The sequence below is a fragment of the Chinchilla lanigera genome, unplaced genomic scaffold (genome assembly GCF_000276665.1).
Source record: "Chinchilla lanigera isolate Chin_1 unplaced genomic scaffold, ChiLan1.0 scaffold00144, whole genome shotgun sequence".
NCBI classification, from domain to species: Eukaryota; Metazoa; Chordata; class Mammalia; order Rodentia; family Chinchillidae; genus Chinchilla; species Chinchilla lanigera.
In genome coordinates this window covers 1,832,550-1,852,539 of record NW_004955545.1, presented here as the reverse complement: position 1 = coordinate 1,852,539, position 19,990 = coordinate 1,832,550, and the positions used below count along the sequence as shown (strand labels likewise).

The following is a 19,990-nucleotide window of genomic DNA, read 5'->3' as shown; positions in this document are numbered from 1 at the left end:
AAAAACAAAAAAAAAACACAAAACAAAAAAAAAAGAATGACAGTCCAGGGTATGGTAGCACATGCCTGTGATCCCAGCACTTTGGTAGGCTGAGGCAGGAGGATTGCTGTGAGTTCAAGGCCAGCCTGAACTACATAACAAGACTCTTGTCTCAAAAGAACAGAAAAAAAAGGTGGTCCACACAAAAGGAAAGAAAAATTGCAATCACCAAAATTCAGAAAACAGTTCTTTATTTCACTCAAGTTCACTTAGTATGCCCATTACAACATAGGATGTACTGAATTATGAAGATTCATATTAGCCAGGTGTGATGGCACACTCCTGTAATCCCACCACTCAGGAGGCTGAGGTAGGAGGCTTGCCATTAGTTCAGGCCAGCATGAACTACATAGCGAGACCCCGTCTCAAAAAAATTTCACATTAGACATAGACCTGTCCATTCATTATCAAGTGTACACATTACTCACTTGTGTCTATTCTCTAATTGATCTTTTGGCATTAAGTCTCAAGTTCATCTGTTTATATTAGGTGTTTACCGCTACATTGCATGCTGAATTATAATTACCTAATTAAAATTGACATCATTTATTTTTAGTATTAATGTCAGTAATACTCATATTTAATTATATATTAACATTTTATAATTCAGTAGATTGATTTTGTATTGCAACATAACTAGACCTTATTTGGGGGGGTAGGGCTTATGTTAGGAACATCCTTAAAAATCACTACAACTTATTTTCTGGTTAGGTCTTATTTTCAAATAAATGAGGTACATTGCAAGTTTTTTCTTTTTTCTTTTTTTTGGTTTTGTTATTTTTTTTGAGACAGGGTCTTGCTATCTAGGTCAGGCTGGCCTTCAACTCACTGTGAAACCCAGACAGGCTTCAAACTCAGCAATCCTCCTGCATAAGCCTTCTGAGTGCTGGAATTACAGATGTGTGCCACCATGCCCAACTCAGAATACCATTTTTATTTTTACTGTCCTGAAAGTCTTTTGTTTTTATTTTGGGTGCTAGGAATCGAGCTCAGGACCTTCTTCTGCTCACCAGGAAAGCACTTATGCTGCTGAGCTACATCCCTATTCTTTTTGGGTTTTCTTTTGGGGGGGGTTGTTTTTTTGTTTTGGTTTGTTTTTCTCCGGTACCAGGAACCGAACTCACGACCTTGCGCTTGCCAGGCAGGCACTTTGCCGCTGAGCTAAATCCCCAACCCCCCTTTTTTTTTTAATGAGATAGTCTTGCTGTGTTATTTAGGCTGGCCTGGAACTCACTTTGTGTAGTTCAGGCTGGTCTGGAACTCACAGTCATCCTCTGGCCTCAGTCTCCTAAGTAGTGGGATTACAAGTGTATAGAGAGCCCTTCCCAGTACTCTTCATGGCCCAGGAAGTTTATATTTGTAATCCTATGAAAAGTTATTGGAATTTTAGTGAGTTAATTCCAATCTACCACTTCCAGTACAACCCATGGCAAGAATAAAGACACTAAAGCATATTTGTAGTTATGGGGAGCCAAGGGGTCCTAAGTCCAGCCATGATGATGGCTCTCCAGAACAAAGGCCTCAACCCAAGGCCAAACCCAGTTTTTAATTCATTCATGAAGAAGGGAGTGGCTTGAGGATGAGCAGCTGTGAGAGTGGTGGGAAATACATGAGTGCCATGAGCTAGGCTAGGTAGGAGGCCTGAAATCACCCCTGCCGTATGCGGAGAGAAGGTTGTGCAGAAAGAGTAATGTGCATAACACAATTGAGATAGTGTCTAATGTTTTGGGGTCAGTGCTTCACCTCTGATGAGTAATCTTTGAAGCCCCAGGAAGTCATAGCCTCTGTTCTCAAGGCGACAGTGTGGAGCATTGGCTCACACATACCTCCTCATACTGGCTCACTTGAAGGAGCAATTGGAGCGGGGGCACGCCTGCCATCTCCAAAGACTATCAATAGCACCTTGGCTAGACCAATATGCATTGCTTAAAGCCAATTGAAGGGATAAGGGAAAGTCCCAGCCAGTTCTGTACATATCAAAACATGGAAATGGGGTCAGGCTCAGCCAAAATGGAGGTAGTTGCCACTCTTTCAAGGAGAATTGCCTAAGTGGTCCTCCACACAAGTGGGTACCACCACACCTGTTATGTATGTGCAGTGGGTTGTTATCCACCCTTGACAAGAAGTCAAAGTCTCTCAGGGTGTGGTAGCACACACCTGTAATTTCAGTTTCTCAGCAAGCTGAGGCAGAAAGATCAAACCTTCAAGTCCATCTGGGTCAACTCAGTGAGACCCTTTCTCCAATAAATTTTAAAAGGCTGAGGATGTAGCTCATTCATAGAGTGCCCCCAGGTTCTCCCCATGACTACCAAAAAAAAGGGAATTACATTAAAGACCTTATATTTGTGAAATAATACAGACACAAATGAACAGTATTTTACGTCACAACTTACCTGTGGAACCAAAAATTGGCAAAGTCTTATTATGGGTAGGAAGGAAAGTGGAAAGGGGTATTTTTCATTAATACAGTCATCATTTGTGTTTGCCATGGTAAAATAGTTCTGTTGCCAGGAAGTCCATGTGCAGGAACTTGTTCTGTCCAGGATTTTGTAATTAGTAGGTCATATCCTATCCTCTTCGCTCAGGTTTGGTTTTTGTTTGTTTGGGTTGGAGGGGTTGTTTGTTTGTTTAGGTAAGGTGTTGCTTTGTATGTAGCTCAGGCTGGCCTTGAACTCAATATGTAGTCCAGGTTGGCCTCAAACTTGGGGTGATCCTCCTGCCTCAGGTTCTCAAGTGCTGGGATTACAGGCGTGTGTCATCACCTCCGGGTTCCTATTTCAGTTTTGAAGCTATGTGGTGGTGATAGTTACACAAGAACGTGAATGTATGAAAAATGCAAATTGAAACACTGGGATTCTGTCTCACTCCAGAAAGATTGGCTGTCATCAGTAAATCAGCCAATAACAAATACTGGAAAGGTTTTATAGAAAAAGGAACCCTTTTCCATTGTTGGTGGAAGTGTAAATTGGTACAATTACTATGGAAATCAGTATGCAGATTGCTCAAAAAAATGAAACTAGAGGTTCCATATCCTTTGTCAGTAGTTTTCAGGTTTATTATTGTATACTTTTTTTTTTTTTTGAGATGCATTCTCACTATGTTGTTCAGGCTGTCCTTGAACTGACTGTACTCACTATGTAGCAATTCTGCCTCAGCTCCCAAGTGCTAGGATTGATAGCATATGCCACCAACTCAGGCATGTATTTTGAGTCTGTCCTGCTTATGGCTTGTTTAGCTCCTTATAATTTCGGGCTAATAGTGTTTATCAAGTTGGGGAGGATTATAGCCATGACTCCTAAAAATAATTTTTTTTCTATCTTGAATTTATTTTCTTTTGAGTGTTACACTGCCTTATGTTTGGCTCCTGTTGTTTTCCTTTATAGGGGTTTGTCTCCTCTCAGAAGTCAATTTTGTCCTTTCTTTCTGGGATACCAAAATTCCAGTTGCTTTCTGTGGTTCCCTGGGTCACTGATCATGTATGTGTATGTGTGCGTTTAAACTTACATCTGGGTATCAATCTCAGTTGTTGCCATTGTTTTGTTCTTAAATTGCTAACCTTCTTCAATGTCTGATTTGTTGTTGAACACTCCCAATTTTTCATTTTAGTTTTCAGTTTTCAGTGGGTTTTTTATTTGTTTTGTTTTGCTTTCATGATAGGCTTCCTTGTACACCAAAAGTTTCTCACTGTAGCTCAGGCTGGGCTTGCGCTCACTATGTAGCCCAGGCTAGCCTCAGAGCTTTCCGGGAATCCTGCCGCATTGTCCCAAGTGCTGGGATTACAGACTGTGTACCACACCCAGCTTTCTCAGTTCACTCTTTATTTTGCTTTTCTTTTGTTTTCTTTTTTGCTTTTGTTTTTTTGTTTTTTGGGTTTTTTTTTTTTTTTTAGTGGAATCGAACTCAGGACTTTGTGCCTGCCAGGCAGGCACTTGTACCACTGAGCTATATCCCTGGCCCCTTTGCTTTGTTTTTTTTGAGACAAGATCTTGCTGTATAGTTGAGGCTGCCCCTGAACTCACTATGTAGGTAGCCCAGGCTGTCCTGAATTTGCGGCAGTCCTTCTGCCTCAGCCTCCCTAGTGCTGGAATTACAGGCCTGTACCACCACTTCTGGCTCTCCATTCACTCTGCATACGTGCTTTTTCTGGGTAATCTCTTTAGGCCATCCTTGTACAAGGCCTAAGAGTTGTTTTGTTTCTTTTGAGATAGGGTCTCACTATGTAGTTTAGGCTGGGCTTGAACTAGCAATCCTTCTGCCTTAGCCTCCTGAGTGGTAAGATTATAGGCATGTACCACCACACCTGTCTTGTTTTATTTTCATTTGTTTTTCTCTCTCATTTCAGTGTTCCTTATCTTCATTTTGTGTGTGTGTGTGTGTGTGTGTGTGTGTGTTTTACTGGGGTTTGAACCCAAGGGAATTCTTAACACTGAGCTATGTTCCCAGCCCCTTTTTTTTTTTTTAAATTTGAGGTAGGGTCTCAGAAGATTGTCCTCAGGCTGGCCTCTTTCTGCCTTAGCCTCCTGAGTAGCTAGATTATAGGCATGCACCCTAAATTATTAATTATACTTGTAAGAGTACTTAAAAGTCCTTTTCTGTCTTTGTGGTTTCTGACAGTGTTTTTGTTAAATATTTTTTCATGTTTCAGTCTTCTGCATTTTAGCGTTTGTAGAAATTTTTTAGTGGATACTGGACATTATGAATGTCACAGTATTGTGTATCTGGCTTTTGTGGTTTTATTTTGAGAGACATTTAAGTTTCTTGTGGACCAGAATGTAGTCTTTTGAAGGTTATTTTTGCATTTAGTTTGACTGACATTTATTCTAATGATAATCTCTACAGCATTGGATAACATCACCTTCTGGGATTTCGTTGAATGTCTGCAGTGTTAGGCAATTCTACTCTGCCTAGTAGAGTCTGAGTATCTGCCAGCATATAAAATCTCTAAAAAGTGTTCACTTTCATTCTCTGAATCCTTCGTTTGGCTTTATGTTATTTTACCCTTCATATGCAAATCTTAGTATTTAGCAATATAATAAAGAGACTCAGATTTGCAGGGTCATTCTCTGTAGCTTCAGCTTTTCAGCTGCCTCAGTCTCCTTTTCTGATGTGTCTCTTCTTAGCTCACCATTTTACCTATTCTCTGCTTGATGTCTACTCCTACACCAGGATCATTCTGAGAAAGGCAAGGTGGTTCTATCACTCACCTCACTTTTTTCAAGTTTTCTCAGGGATCACAGTGTTGCATTTATCCAAAGTCTAATAATAATTGTTTCATAACTGTTACATCTGTTAGTTTTTATCAAGTGAACAAGCCTAGTGTCAGTTATTTTAACATATCCAGATAACTAAAATTATCCTTAAACTTCTCTTTCTAGCTTTACAGAAGCACAAGTTGAGATTCCCAGTCCTCCAGAAGCCCCAGCCAAACCTCCTGAACCTGAAAGTACCCTGCAGCCTGTACTGGCTCTTATCCCAAGGGAAAAGAAGGCCCCTCGTCCCCCAAAAAAGAAGTATCAGAAGGCTGGGCTATATTCTGATGTTTATAAAACTACAGAGTAAGTAATGGTTAACAATCAGCTAGTGTCTTTTAAATGTCTATTATTTTTCCATGATTTAAAAATGTAACTTGACTATCAAAAAACAATGTAAACATTATATGTACGAATATCAGTCTCATCTCAAAATACATTGCTGAGACAAAATACTTGACAGTCGAAAGGCTTATTTCATCTCACAGTTTGTAGAGGTTTCAGTCTGTACTGGCTCCAAGGCAGGGCCACATGGCAGAGCTGCATCACAGAACAAAAACAGTCCTTTGCAAGGCAGATAGGAGCATCAGGCAGTAAGCTACAAGCAGCAGCAGCAGCAGCCTGCCTTCTTTCTGTTCCCTTATATTCCATCCATGTTACAAGCCTACTGATGGATGCCACAAAAGATCTTTATCTTCCTCCCTACCTTTTTCATTTTTCTTTTTTTTTTTTTCAATTAAATTTATTGGTTCAGGCTGGGCATAGGGGTCCATGCCTGTAATCCCAGCACTTGTGAGGCTGAGGCAGAAGGATCCCTGCAAGGTTGAGGCCAGCCTGAAACCCAGTCTCAGACCAAAAAAAAAAAAAAAAGTTTATTGGCACATTTTAGGTATGCATAATGATCACATTCGTCATAGGGAATTTGTACCTGTACATGGTATGGCTTGATTCTTTTCTTTTTCCCCATTCCTCAAACCCACAGCAGTCCTCCTGCCTCATCCTCCCAAGTACTGGGATTATGGGCACCTGCACACCCAGTCCTGTCTACCTTTCTAGATTACATTCCTTTAGTTTGGACTCTAAGTTCTATAGATTTCCACTCCAAAAAATACATAAATATCCATTACTCCTCGCTATAGTTCCTCTTTTTCTTGAGAGCTTGCACTCGATTTTCTTTGAGGGTGTACTTTAAATTCATCCTAATGGTCTGAGTTACCTGGATGTAGTTCGTAGAGTGGTGACAGCAACGCCCATGGCAGTGACAGGAAGAGGGAAAGACCAGGCACTTAAGCATTGATCAGAGAGTCAGCCCAGTAGTGGTAATTGCAGACATGAAAAGATGCAAGACACTGCAGATCCTTCACCACCAAATAAAATGTTGCAGAGATCTGATAGTCCTGAAGACACATACAACAGAATAGATCACAGTAAGACCAAAAATGTATATATTCAACAGAGTTAGAGCAGTTAGAGAGTGGTAAGAGATAGTTACTCTCCACAAAAGAAAATTCACACAACCACAGTGCTCTTCATAGGTCAAATTCACATTCTTCTCATCCAAATAATAATCTAGCAAAATTTCATATGCACCTTATAATTGTGGAAATGACTGGTCTGTACACATAAGGTTTTCTAGGGAAAAAAAATATAACAACAATTGTGAAGGGAAGTTTCAAAAGAGTATCTTAAAAGAGAACAGAGACCCCAAAAAAAGCAAGGAGGCAGTTAGTAGCTTCCCAAAAGATAGAGATTACAGAAGAGAGATGCAAGCAACACCCACTAGTGGGTTAGCCAGTGGAATGGAGGACTTACGTTCCAGTGATGCCAGTCTTTTGTTGCCAAGAATATTTTCTCAAGCAGGCACAGTGAGAGACTACATACTGCCAAGATTGGAGACAGTACTTCTATACCTGTACGCCACCCCATCAAACCAGTGGTTTATCCAACTGCTACCCCAAGCACTGTTCCACCTAGTCCGTTAATGCCCCAGATCTGATCACCAGCCAAAGAAATCATTTGGTACTAATAATATCAAAACTGCCTACATCAGGGGCTAGGGATTTAGCTCAGCGGCAAAAAGCGCCTGCCTGGCAAGCGCAAGGTCGTGAGTTCGGTTCCCAGTACCGGAGAAAAACCAAAAAAAAAATAAAATAAAATAAAAAAAAAAAACAAAATTGCCTACATCTACATCCTCTATCCCTGCACAGAAAGTAGAAAGACAAATCAGTATCGCATCTTGCATAGCTCCTACATCTTCTCCCTCTGGACTGAATGTCACATCTATATCTGCAACATCTGCTTCTGCAGTCCCTGTTTCTAGTGTTTGACAATCACCAATATCATCATTATTCCACAGTCCAGATCTTAAAACTTCCTGCTTTGCAAGCCACACTGAAGCTCAATTCTTCTAACATACATGACCATATCTAAAATAAACGAAGTTCTTACAGTAGCTGTGATACAAGCTTCACTGGTGTCTATAATTCAGACTGCTGGCGCATCTGCTTTCAACAGCTGTGACTTGTCAGGCTGCTCAACTCTCTATGTTAAGCCCAGCCATCCAATCAGTCTCCCATATCTTTAGCATCTGATACTCAATTCTTTTTTTTTTTTTTTTAAAGACAGGCTCTTACCATGCAGTTCAGGCTGGCCTTGAGCTCACTTTGTGCCCAAGCTGGCCTCAAACTCACAACAATCCTCCTGCCTCAGCCTCCAAAGTGCTGGGATTACAGGTATGCACCACCATGCCCGGCTTTTTGATACTGTTGCGGCAAAGGCGCTTATTTAATTGAGTCACCCACAGAGGCCAGATGCAGAGGCAATCAAGTTTATTAGGGGCCAGTGGTGGGCACCCAGTCATGACTGAGCACCAACCCTGAAGGGCAGGTGGGGAGTATAGTTACACAGTTCTAGTTCTAGGTCTTTTGGGGATAGGGGATGTTAATATGATTTAGTGCAGCTATAGAAAGACTGCAAAGCATGGGCTTAGCTTGTGACAAAGGAACAAAGGTGTTCGACACTTCACAGAGGGGACAAATAGTCTTATGACAGAGCACGGGGTGGTATTGAGTTAGGTAACTCTGACAACATTTACAAGAAACAAACTTAAGGAAACAGAAACTTAAGCTTTAAAATGGCACTAGAACACAAAATGATGTTGGTTTAGTTTTCTTTCCCACACTCAACTCTGAGATCTTATTTGTCACCAAGAATAAGCATACCTCAGACTAACATAGACTGTATCAAACCTTTGATTAGTACTACTTCTATTTCATCATAGCCAAAGGTTAGTATTCTAATAATAGTTAAGCAAGGACCAGTGTCACAGTTGACCACACAGTGACCTGTAACTGCTGACAAGCAGTAAGGTCCTGAACCTGTATCTCTTCAAAGTCATCAGTGCTCAAGTTGCCAGAGAAGTCCATCAGCTGGTCCAAGTCAAATGTATATCGTTAGTCAGGCGTGGTAACACACACCCTCAAAAAGACAAACAAAAAACAAAAAACTTCTACCAGTAGTAATACATCAAATGCAATAACTACACACAGAACTCATCTGCCTGACCTGTATGTTCATTAAGACCTATGCTAGCAGCATACTTCAATGAAAATGTCAAAAAACTTACACATGGCAGTATACACCTATAGTATCAGTACTCAGACAGAACCAGAACAATGGCCACAAATTTGAGGCCAGCTTGGGCTACAGTGAGCTCAAGGCTAACCTGAAGTATGTGATAAGACCCTGTCTTTTAAAAATGGGAAAGAAAACATTAAAACCCTACAGGCATGAGTGGTGACACATGCACTCAGGAGGCTGAGGTAGAAGGATCATGAGTGAATTCCAGTCCAGTCTGATCTACAAAGTGATTCCCTGTCTCAAAAAAAAAAAAAAAATCTCATAAAACGTGTTCAAGGGTGGCCTAAAGATCGTGCAGAGATGTTGTGTGTGAAGAAGGCCATAACATGCCCGGGAAGTGTTCATGTGTCAGTTTTTTGGTTTTGTTTTTATTTGTGTTTTTGTTTTGTTTTGTTTTTTTCTTGTTGAGATAGGAATTCACTATGCAGTTAAGGATGGCCTTTAACCCACTTTGTAACCTAGGCTGGCCTCAAACTCACAGCAGTCCTCCTGCCTCAGCCTCCTGAATGTTAGGGTTATAGGTGTGTGCCAGCATACCCAGTTTACAGTTTTTAATTCAATATAAATTTCTGACATATGGGCCGGGCGTGGTGGTGCACACTTACAATCCCAGCACTTGGGAGGCTGAGGCAGGAGGATTGTCACAAGTTCAAGACCAGCCTCAACTACATACTGATACCCTGTTTCAACAACAACGAAAAAGAACATACACAATTTACATCTGACTAGCTCTGTTTCCTCTTTCCCCTCCCACAGCCATCTCCACTTGGCTGTTTTCTTATTATGTACTCTCAGCTCACAAAGTTAAGATCTTTATTCTGAGTATGTGAAATTCAAGCAACTTTGTAAGAGCAAAAGATACTGTTTTTGAGATAACAAATTAAGGAACTTGAAAAGCCATGGTGTGAAGCTGTGAATCATTGCACATGGCTTTGAGTACATGAACTTTACAGTTCTATTGACCAGTCGTAAGATTTTAGAGCTGCACTTAAGTAGATTTTGGACCATTAAGCTGGACAGGAGAAACAGAAAGGGGATAGCGTCTGTAAGAGTCTGTTCTGTGCCAAGGTGGCTAAGTACCTACCTTTTGAAATGTAAACCTAAGCCAGTCTTGGTGGCACTTGGGGGAGGCTGAGGCAGCAGGATCATAATGAGTTGAAGACCACCCAGGGCTATAAAGTGAGCTCCAGGCCAGCCTGAACTGCATAGCAGAGACCCTGTCTCAGAAAGACAAAAAAATTTTTAAAATAAATGTAAACCTGTCTACAGAATTAGCTTTTTAAAAATATTAGGTAATTTATCATTTAGAAATCTTAGATTTTCACATATTCAGTGCAAATACCAGATGATCTGGTCTAAGGACACAGTTTTTGTTTTTGAACTCACTATGTACGCTCAACTGGTCTCAAATTTGTGGTGGATCCTATTGCCTCAGCCTACCATGTGGTGAAATATGGACATGTGCCAACATGCCTGGCAAGGACACAGTTTTGAACCATACAGTGTACAAAATATCACAAAACAACCTGATCAAGAAGTAGTCCTTCTCGCTGGGCGTGGTAGCACACGCCTGTAATCCCAGCGCTCGGGAGGCTGAGGCAGGAAGATTGTTGTGAGCTCAAGGCTAGCCTGAACTACGTAGCAAGACCCTGTCTCAGAAAGACAAAAAAAAAAAAAAAAGTAGTAGTCCTCTGTTTGTTTTGCAGAGAAATGTTTTTCATTTCTCATGTGTTGATTTCTCTCTTCAGTACTTGATGTGATTTTACCCATTTTTTAAGACATCTTTTCCCCCTTTCAGAAGACACTGTTGCTATGGTACTTTCCTGTAACCTTTTCATTCTGGTGTACAGTAGCTTAAAATTGCAGTGATTGAACATAACCTACTTGTTTGTATAAATTATTGAAATCCAGTTATACCCGAAAGAATGGACTTAAAAGTATTGCTGGGCATGTGTGCTGAGAGTACACTGACTACTCAGTAATAAGAAAATGGCCCAGTGGAGATGGTTGGGGGAGGGGAAAGAGGAAACAAAGCTAGTCAGACATGAATTGTGTATGTTCTTTTTCATTTCTTCAGACAGGGTCTCACTTTGTAGTGTAGGCTGGCCTTGAATGTACTGTGTAGCAGTAGTCTTCCTGCCTCAACCTCTTGAATGCTGGGATTACAGCTGTGTACAACTACATCCAGCTGAATATGTTCTAATAAACATGTTAAATAAATTCTGCCTAACAAATCTCTTTACGCCTATTTAAAAAAAGAAAGAAAGAAAAATGAAACTGTGTGATGGTACATAATCTTAATTCAGCATTCAGGAGGCTAAGGCAAAAGGATCACAAGTTCAGGGACAGCCTGGACAGCTCAGTGAGGCCATCTCTTGAAAATGGCTTTGAGAGGCTGAGGCCGGAGGATCGTTGTGAGTTCGAGGCCAGCTTGGGCTACAAAGTGAGCTCAAGTCCAGCCTGAACTGCGTAGTGAGACCTGTCTCAAAAAGACAAAAAAAAAAAAAAAAAGAAGAAAGAAAATGGCTCTAAGGATATAGCTCATTAGCAGACCACTTGCCTAGCCATAGGCAGGTTCAGTCCTCACTACCACAAAATATTGGCATTGTCTGTGTAACTAAAGTGACACTAATGGTGTTCTTAATTTTTCATTGATTAAATGCTGTGTTTGACCAGCATTTCCAGGTGAGTAAAATACTCTTCGGAGTTTAAAGAGCTTCATATGCCCTTAACAAAATAAAGTTCAATGAACACCCTAATTAAGATTTTTTGGGGGGGAGGGTAACTGGGAATCAAACTTAGGACCTTACACTTGCCAGGCAGGAACTGCACTACTGAACTAAATCCTGTACCCTAATTAAGAATTTTTAAAGCACCAAGGAGATAGCCATTGTGTCAAGTATCAAGTTTTTCAGGGCTAGAGCTTTAACTCAAGTCAGTACACTGCTTGCCCAACATGAGAGGCCATGGGTTTGCATCCTACTATCACCCAAAAATCCATAGAATATAATTGTGTTAGGTTTTGGGTGTTCAGTGATCTGCTTCATGTAGGTTACTCCAGTCAGAATAGCCTATATGGCTGGGCATGGTGGCTCACACTGGTAATCCCAGCACTCAGGAGGCTGAGGCAGGAGGGTCATTGCAAGTTTGAGACCAACTTGGGCTACATAATGAGCTCAAGGCCAGCCTGAACTGCGTAGTGAGACTCTGTCTCAAAAAGACCAAAAAAAAAAAAAAAGTAGCCTATAAAAAGGTACATATTAAGATCCAGAAATGTTTAATATATCAGAACAGAGCCCAAGAAAGCGCAGTCTACAATGAAAAAAAAATCTTAAAGTTTATGAAACTTAGTGGTCTTCTAAAAAATAAAATGTTATATGGTAAGCATATAACCATGACTGTCCTGACGCTGAGGTATTTAGTCTTTATCCCATTAAACCATAAGAAGTTAAAAATTTGGAGGGCTGAGCGTTTAGTTCAGCTGCACAGCACCTGCCTGGCAAGCACAAGGTCCTGAGTTCAATTCTCTGTACCGGAAAAAAACAAACAAAAAAATGTGGGTGTGGGAGTGTAGCTCAGTGGTAGAGTACATACATAACGTGCAAAGAAATAGTAGTGAACAGTGTGTATGGGCTTGTCTTTTAAGATGGTAGCAGGGGGCGCTGAGGATTTAGCTCAGCGGCACAGCACCTGCCTGGCAAGCGCAGGGTCGTGAGTTCAATTCCTGGTACCAGAAAAAAAAAAAAAAAAAAGATGGTAACAGGGTAGAAAATGAATGACTTACTAATGGGTGACGCTCTCAGTTCTAGAACACTTGCCTACAATGAAGAAATCTGTGGGTTTAATCTGTACCAGCATAGAGAAAAAAAAGTCATCAGGATCTGAATTTAGAAGGGGAAAAAAAAGATTAAAAGAGGAAAATAGAGATTTAAGACATACATATCATTTCGTGGAAAGAGCAACATATAAACTATACCTGCTTTATTTTACACTGAAAAGATTTTTCATGGATTTGTCAGTGAGAAGATACCACATAAAGGTTTTATACTCAATATCCAGCCCTTAAATTATGGAGACATTTTGTTAGTTAAGCTTAGGTTTTGTTGCTGATAGTAGGAAATCATCTCAAATAACCAGGACTTTTAAAAGATAGACATTTTTTACCCATTAATTTAAGAAAAGTTGTGGGCCAGGCTTGGTGACACACACCTGTAATCCTAACACTTTACATTGTCTTCACTGACCTAGATTCTGTCCACCCTGCTACTTTTTCATCCCATGGAGCTGAGGAGAAAAGCCTGATTTTTTTTTCTTCCATCTCAGCTGTGGGCCAGGGATATAGCTTAGCATCACAGCACCTCCCTGGCAAGCACAAGGTCCTGAGTTTAATTCCCAGTACATGAAAAAAAAATTTTTTTTTAAGTCTCAGCATCGAGCTTGTTCACTGTTTGTTTGTTTATTTTATTTTTGTTTTGTTTTGAGACCGACTCTTGCTGTGTAGTTCAGGCTGACTTGAACTCACTGCGTAACCCAGGTTGGCCTCAAACTTATAGCGATTCTGCTTCTTCTGACACCCAGTGCCACGATTATAGGTGTGCACTATTATGTCCAGTTGAGCTTCCTTTTTTTAAGATTACCTCAAGATTTGGAGTTCCTCATCCGTGAAGTACTTATTACAGACAAAAAAGAAGATGGGTAGTAAAAGCATGTACATTCTTCCTAAGGAAACTTGAAGGCCACATTTATATAAATTGGTTAAATTGTAGATCATGTAACCATACTTCAACCAGAAGACAGTGGAAAATAGCAGTCATTATTTCAGATGACAGCACTTACAACAAAAATAAATCATTCTATCAGCACAAATTAGAAAATAGAAATGCATTTTGCAATATATATAATACAGTTTTATATATATATGTATATATTTTGGGGAGGGGTCTTTTTTGAGACAGGGTCTCACTATGCACTTCAGGCTGGCCTTGAGCTCACTGTGTAGCCCAGGCTGGTCTCAAACTCAAAACAATCCTCCTGCCTCCACGATTACAGGCGTGCACCACCACACCTGGCCACAGTTAATAATTCTGAAGCAAAGTTTTTGCTGAATATAAAAGGCAAAGTTAAATTTTCTGCTAAAGTACAGGTTTTATTTCTGTGGTATTTCTTAATTTCTAAAAATAAGGAATAAAATCTTAATAAAAACATGCTGTGGTAGACTGTACAGTGACACACCACTGTGATCTCAGTTACTCAGAAGCATCACAAGTTCCAGGCCAGTCTAGGTAATTTAGTGAGACCATGTCTCCAAAATAAAAATGACTGGGGTATAGGTAGATAGTAGAGCTGATGCTTCACTTGTGCGTGTCCTCAGATTTGATCCCCAGTACAGCAAAAGAGGTAAAAAATTAGTACTATGCATTGAGATTAAAAGCATTAACCATATTAGTGTTTTTAAAATGTCTCTGGTACTCAGATAATCTCTGTTGTGAAAATGGACTAAAAAAATAACACTTTGTTTCCAGGCATGGAGGTGTACTCCTGTAAGGGAGAGGCAAGAGAATCGCCATGAGCTCAAGGATAGCTTGGGCTACATAATGCATTCAGGGTCAGCCTGGACTACATAGTGAGACTGTCTCAAGAACAAAAAAAAAAAACATTGAAAACAAAATAAAATAACACTTTGTGTTACAACTAGTACTTCATCTTGTAGAACTAAATAGAAAGAAAATGGTTTATTCTGGAGTACTTTTTTTTCCTGTATTGAGAAACTTAGGGCTTCGTGCATGCTAAACAAGTCCTCTACCACTGAGCTACATCCCCACCTCAGCCCCATTTTTTGGAGACAAAGAATCTTGCTTGGTTATCCAGAATGGTCTTGAACTTGCAGTCCAACTGTCTGAGTTGTCAGAGTTGCATCTATAACCTCAGTTGCTGGGATTACAGGTGTATACCACAACACTTAGTTTAGATTTCTTTGAATGGGCCAGGGTTGATGGTACCTGAAATCCTGCATTCTGGGAAGCTAAGGTAGAAGAATAACAAGTTCAAGTCCTACCCAGAGACCTTTGTGAGACCTTTCCTCAGAAAATGAACAGAGCGGGGCGTGGTGGCACATGGCTGAAATCCCAGCACTCGGGAGGCTGAGGCAGGAGGATCGTTGCAAGTTCCAGACCAGCCTGGGCTACAAAGTGAGCTCAAGGCCAGCCTGAAGTGCATAGTGAGACCCTGTCTCAAAAAGACCCCCCCCCAAAAAAAGTGCATATTAAAAATGAAAAGGGCTGCCAGGCGCAGTAGTGCATACCTGTAATCCCAGCACTCAGGAGGCTGAGACAGGAAGATTGCCGTGAGTTCAAGACCTGCATGCAGTGCTCACTTCAGCAGTACTTACACTAAAATTGAAATGATACAGAGAAGATTAACATGGTTCCTGCACAAAGATGATACGTAAATTCGTGAAGCATTCCACATTTTAAAAAAAAGAGCAAGCATGCACTACATAGTGAGACCCTATCTCAAAAAAAAAAAAAAAAATCCCTGAATGAATGAATGGCTAGAATGTAGTTTAATGCAAAAGCCTCGTGTTCAAACCCCAGTATTGCTCTCCCCCCCAAAAAAAAAATTCAGACTAATAAGCCATATAATGTGCGTGCACATGGGTGTGTGGCTGTATTTTGCTGCTTTGGGTTGAACCTAGAACCTTCACAGATTATGCACATGCTATAACAATAACCTACACTCTCAGCCCTTGGGTATATATTCTTGAAAACTGCTACCAATGTATTTTTGTGAACTGGCTATTTTTTGTTAGTGGCAGTTTTTTTTTTAATTGGTAAACTTTACTTCTTAGAGCAAAATTGAACAGAATGTTCAAAATAGTTCCCTTATATCCTCTATTCCTACATATGCACAGCATCCCCCAATCTAGACCACACTACTCTGGTACATGTGTTATAATCAGAGCACTTACACTGACACATCATTGTCACCCAAACTACATAATTTACAGTAGGGTTTACTCTTAGTGTTGTCAGTAGATTTTAATACATATAGATGACACGTGTCAGCCATTCTAATACCACAAAATAGTTTCACTGTGCTGAGCATTGTGGCTCATACAGGTGGATCATTATGAGTTCAAGGCCGTCGCTTCTTGGCCTTTTGCTAAGATCAAGTGGAGTTCAAGGCTAGCCTCAACTATGTAGTGACACTGTGTCTCAAAAAAAAAAAAGCTCTGTGCTCTAGCTGTCTTTCTGGAAAGACTGATTTGTCAAAATTAAGTTAAAACCACAAGCTGAGTATGGTGGTATATACCTGTTTTCCCAGCTACTGAGGATGCTGAGGCAGGAGGATTGTAAGTTTAAGACCTGGACAATTTAGCAAGATGTAGCTCAGCACTAGGGTGCTTACCTAGCATGTACAAGGCCCTGGGTTCAGTCTTCAATACAAGAAATAAATTAATTCTGTCTCTTAGTAAGCTTTTGTCGTTTTCTTCGTTTCTGGTCTTTTTTTTTTTTTTTTTTTGGTACCAGGAATTGAACTCATGACCTCAGGCTTACCAGGCGAGCGCTTATACTGCTGAGCTATATCCCCAGCCCCCTTGTCATTTTCTTTACTTTCTGTTTCTTTTCTGTCTTTGTTCTTTCTTGTCCTCTCTTTCCTTTTCTTTTTTTTTTTTTTTCAATCAGATTCTATACCAATAAAATCTAATTTTTCTTTTCACCAAACAAGTTCCTTTATATGGTAAAAGGGGTTGGGGATAAAAGAGCCCATCATGGTAGCATACATCTATAATCCCAGCACTCAGGAGACTGATCCAGGAGGATTGCTGTGAGTTTGAGACCAGCTTGAATTACATAGTGAGGTCAAGGCCAAGCTAAACTACACAGCTAGACCCTAACTCCAAAAATCCAAAAAGAATATAGATTACCTTTTGAGAGACTAACAAAAAGACTGTCCCTCCTGCTATCCTTTGGGTAGTGTCCTCCAAAGGCTCATGTAACAATTTCATTTACCAGCCTGTGCCTTTTGGCAGGTGATGGAACCTTTCACAGGTCAGGTCTAGCAGTTTTAAGGTCAGCCTGAACTGTATAGCAAGACCTATCAAAAATAAATAAATAAATGTACAGCATGTATAATTTACTACATGTTTTATTCAGTAAAATATACTACTGAATGGATGGTGGTGTAGCTCAGTGGTAGAGTACCTGCCTAGAATGTGTGAAACTCTGGGTTCAATCCCAACTGCAAAAGCATACTACATTGTTGTACAACTATTAATACTATCCAGGGGCTGGGGATTTAGCTCAGCGGCAAAAGCGCCTGCCTGGCAAGCACAAGGTCGTGAGTTCGGTTCCTGGTACCGGAGAAAAACCAAAAAAAAAAAAAAAAAAAAATACTATCCATCTCAAGAATTTTTATCACCCAAACTGAATTGTTTTATTCTTAAAATAGGAATTCTAGTTTCTCACCCACTGCTACTCTGATATGATATATAAAATGCCTGGCACCCAGGAGACAGTCATAGTAAATGACTGCTTCTTCTTCATTTCCTTCTCCCAAAGTCATTTTTCCTATCTTTTTTGTATAATTTTCCTTTTTTTTTTTTTTTTAAGATCTTTTTGAGACAGAGTCTCGCTATGTGGTTCAGGCTGACCTTGAGCTCACTTTGTAATTCAGGCTGGTCTCGAACTCACAATGACCCTCCTGCCTCAGCCTCCCAAGTGCTGGGATTACAGGCGTGTGCCACGGTGCCCAGCCTATATAGTTTTCTTGAGATATAATTCACCCATCAGTTTACTTGTTTGAAGTATGCAATTGTTCTTGGGATACATGCAGTCCCCAATTCATGATAGTTTGACATTTTTCAACTTTATAATGGTGCAAAAGCCATTCACATGCATTAGAAACCATATTTGGAATTTGGATTTTGATCTTTACCTAGTATGCCATGTGACACTCATTGTACCCTCCCTTCAACTGATTTTTCACTTTTTCTATTTTGATTTGCTTGTTTTAAGTTTTTTTGGTTTTGTTTTTGAAATGAGATCTTACTTTATTTCCCAAGATGACCTTAAACTCACGATTCTCCCTCAACCTTAAGAGAAGCTGGAATTACAAGAGTGATCCACATTGCCCAGCTCACCAGTTACATTTCTATAATTGATATCAGTTAACATACAGATAGCTGTTTATAGTTCGTTGTTAATGCTAGAGTAACATGTTTTCTAAGGTTTAAGGATGTTTTTGTTAGGAAACCCTTTTAAAAGATTAAAATGTAGCTCCCCTTCCATGGTACTGGGGTTTGAACTCAGACTTGTCACATTAAGCCACATCCACATTCCATTTTTATTTTGAGACAGGGTCTTGCTAAGTTGCCCAGGCTGGGATCAAACCTGCAATCCTTCTGCCTCAGCCTCCCAGAGTACTGGGATTACAGACATGGGCCATGACCACACCCAGCTGTTAAAATGTACTTTTAGGTGTAAAAATATTTTGTAGCCTTTGAGCCCTTACCTACTGTGAGAACCAAAAGCTAGCCCACTGTGGTGGCACAAACCTATAATCCCAGCACTGAGGAAGCTGAAGCAGGAGGATCACCATGAGTTGAAGGCCAGCCTGGGCTACATAATGAGACCCTGCCTCAAAAAAAAAAGAAAAAAAGAAAAGCTGGGGCTGGGGATTTAGCTCAGCCACAAAGCGCCTGCCTGGCAAGCGCAAGGTCATGAGTTCGATTCCTGGTACTGGAAGAAAAAAAAGAAAAGCTATAGTGGCTCATGAAAGAAGAGGGAGGTCCCGGTACCGGAGAAAAACCAAAAAAAAAAAAAAAAAAAAAAAAAAAAAAAAAAAAAAGAAAGAAGAGGGAGGGAGGAGAAAGGAAAGGAAACCGAAAATTTCCTAACTTCTTCAGTTTCATTTGAAGGATGTGTAGCTGTTGGGAAACCCTTAAAATTACCCGATTTGTCGTCTTTCCTGACCAGTTTAGAGAATGACATTATACATTCTGTGTTAAGGGATTTGATAAGCTAGAGTAGATGGAAGACCAGTTTACTGGAAAGTCTTGGTAGATCTACTTACGGAGTAAGCTTTTTTTTCCGTAATAGCGATCTTGTCTTATATAACTAAATGTGATTCTTCATGATTATAAATTTGGTTTATCCAGTTATGTATCTTAATTAATCTAACATAATTAGCTACACATGGTCATGAAAAGTAAAAGAAAATAAAAGGTGCTTTGTATTACAAATGTGTGTAAGAAGCCAGACATGGTGGCGCACACCTGTAATCCCAGCACTTGGAAGCCTGTCACTGGAGGATTATACAAATTTAAAACCACCCTGAGCTATATAGTGAATTCAGGGCCTGCCTGCATTACAGAGTAAGACCTGTCTCCAAAAACCAAAAATATAAGTAAATAAGTATGTGTTTTTATGTTATTCTGAATAATTAAGTAGGACAGTGACTCTGTATCTTTTCTTGCTTTTATGCTCATTGTCATTAAGTTTTCCTGATTATAGGATTATAATTTGTATGTACAATTTTTCTAGGGTTTTTTTTTTTTTCTTTTCTAAAAAAAAAAATTGGGATCAGTAGAAACAGTAGACTATTTTAAGTAGTATTTTGTGCCAGGCTGTACAAGTATAGCCTATTAATATGAAGGCTATTTTAAAAGTTTAGAAAGAAAAGAACCAGGCATTGAGGTGCACAGCTGGAATTCCAGCTACTTGCAAGACGAAAGCAAGAGGATCCCAAATTTGAGGCCAGCCTGAGCAACTTCTTGAGACCCTGACTTAAAAGATGTAGCTCACTGGTAGAGCACTTTCCCAGCATACCAAAGACCCTGGGTTCAAGCCTCATTATTGCACCATAAACAAGAAATAGGAAGGAAAAGGAAAGAAAACAGTGAGGGGGGAATCTTTACTATATACTCACACTCATTTAAAATGGAACATCTGGACCAGGGATATAGCTCAGCGGCACAGCACCTGCCTGGCAAGCGGGAGGTCTTGAGTTTGATTACTGGTACCACAAAAAAAAAAAAAAAAAAAAAAAAAATGAAGGAATGA

The 19,990-nt window shown here is 40.0% G+C and overlaps 1 protein-coding gene and 1 pseudogene across 3 annotated transcripts in view; both read left to right on the top strand.

The window, feature by feature from the left end:
- Positions 1 to 19,990, top strand: part of Ash1l (ash1 (absent, small, or homeotic)-like (Drosophila)) — a 171,752-nt gene that overhangs the window by 98,117 nt on the left and 53,645 nt on the right. For all 3 annotated transcript variants that reach the window (XM_013508235.1, XM_013508236.1, XM_013508234.1), the window contains exon 6: positions 5,415 to 5,594. In XM_013508235.1, coding sequence (XP_013363689.1) covers positions 5,415 to 5,594 — 180 coding nt within the window. The remainder of the gene's footprint in view (positions 1 to 5,414; positions 5,595 to 19,990) is intronic.
- On the top strand, positions 6,244 to 7,914 carry LOC102010411 (annotated as a pseudogene).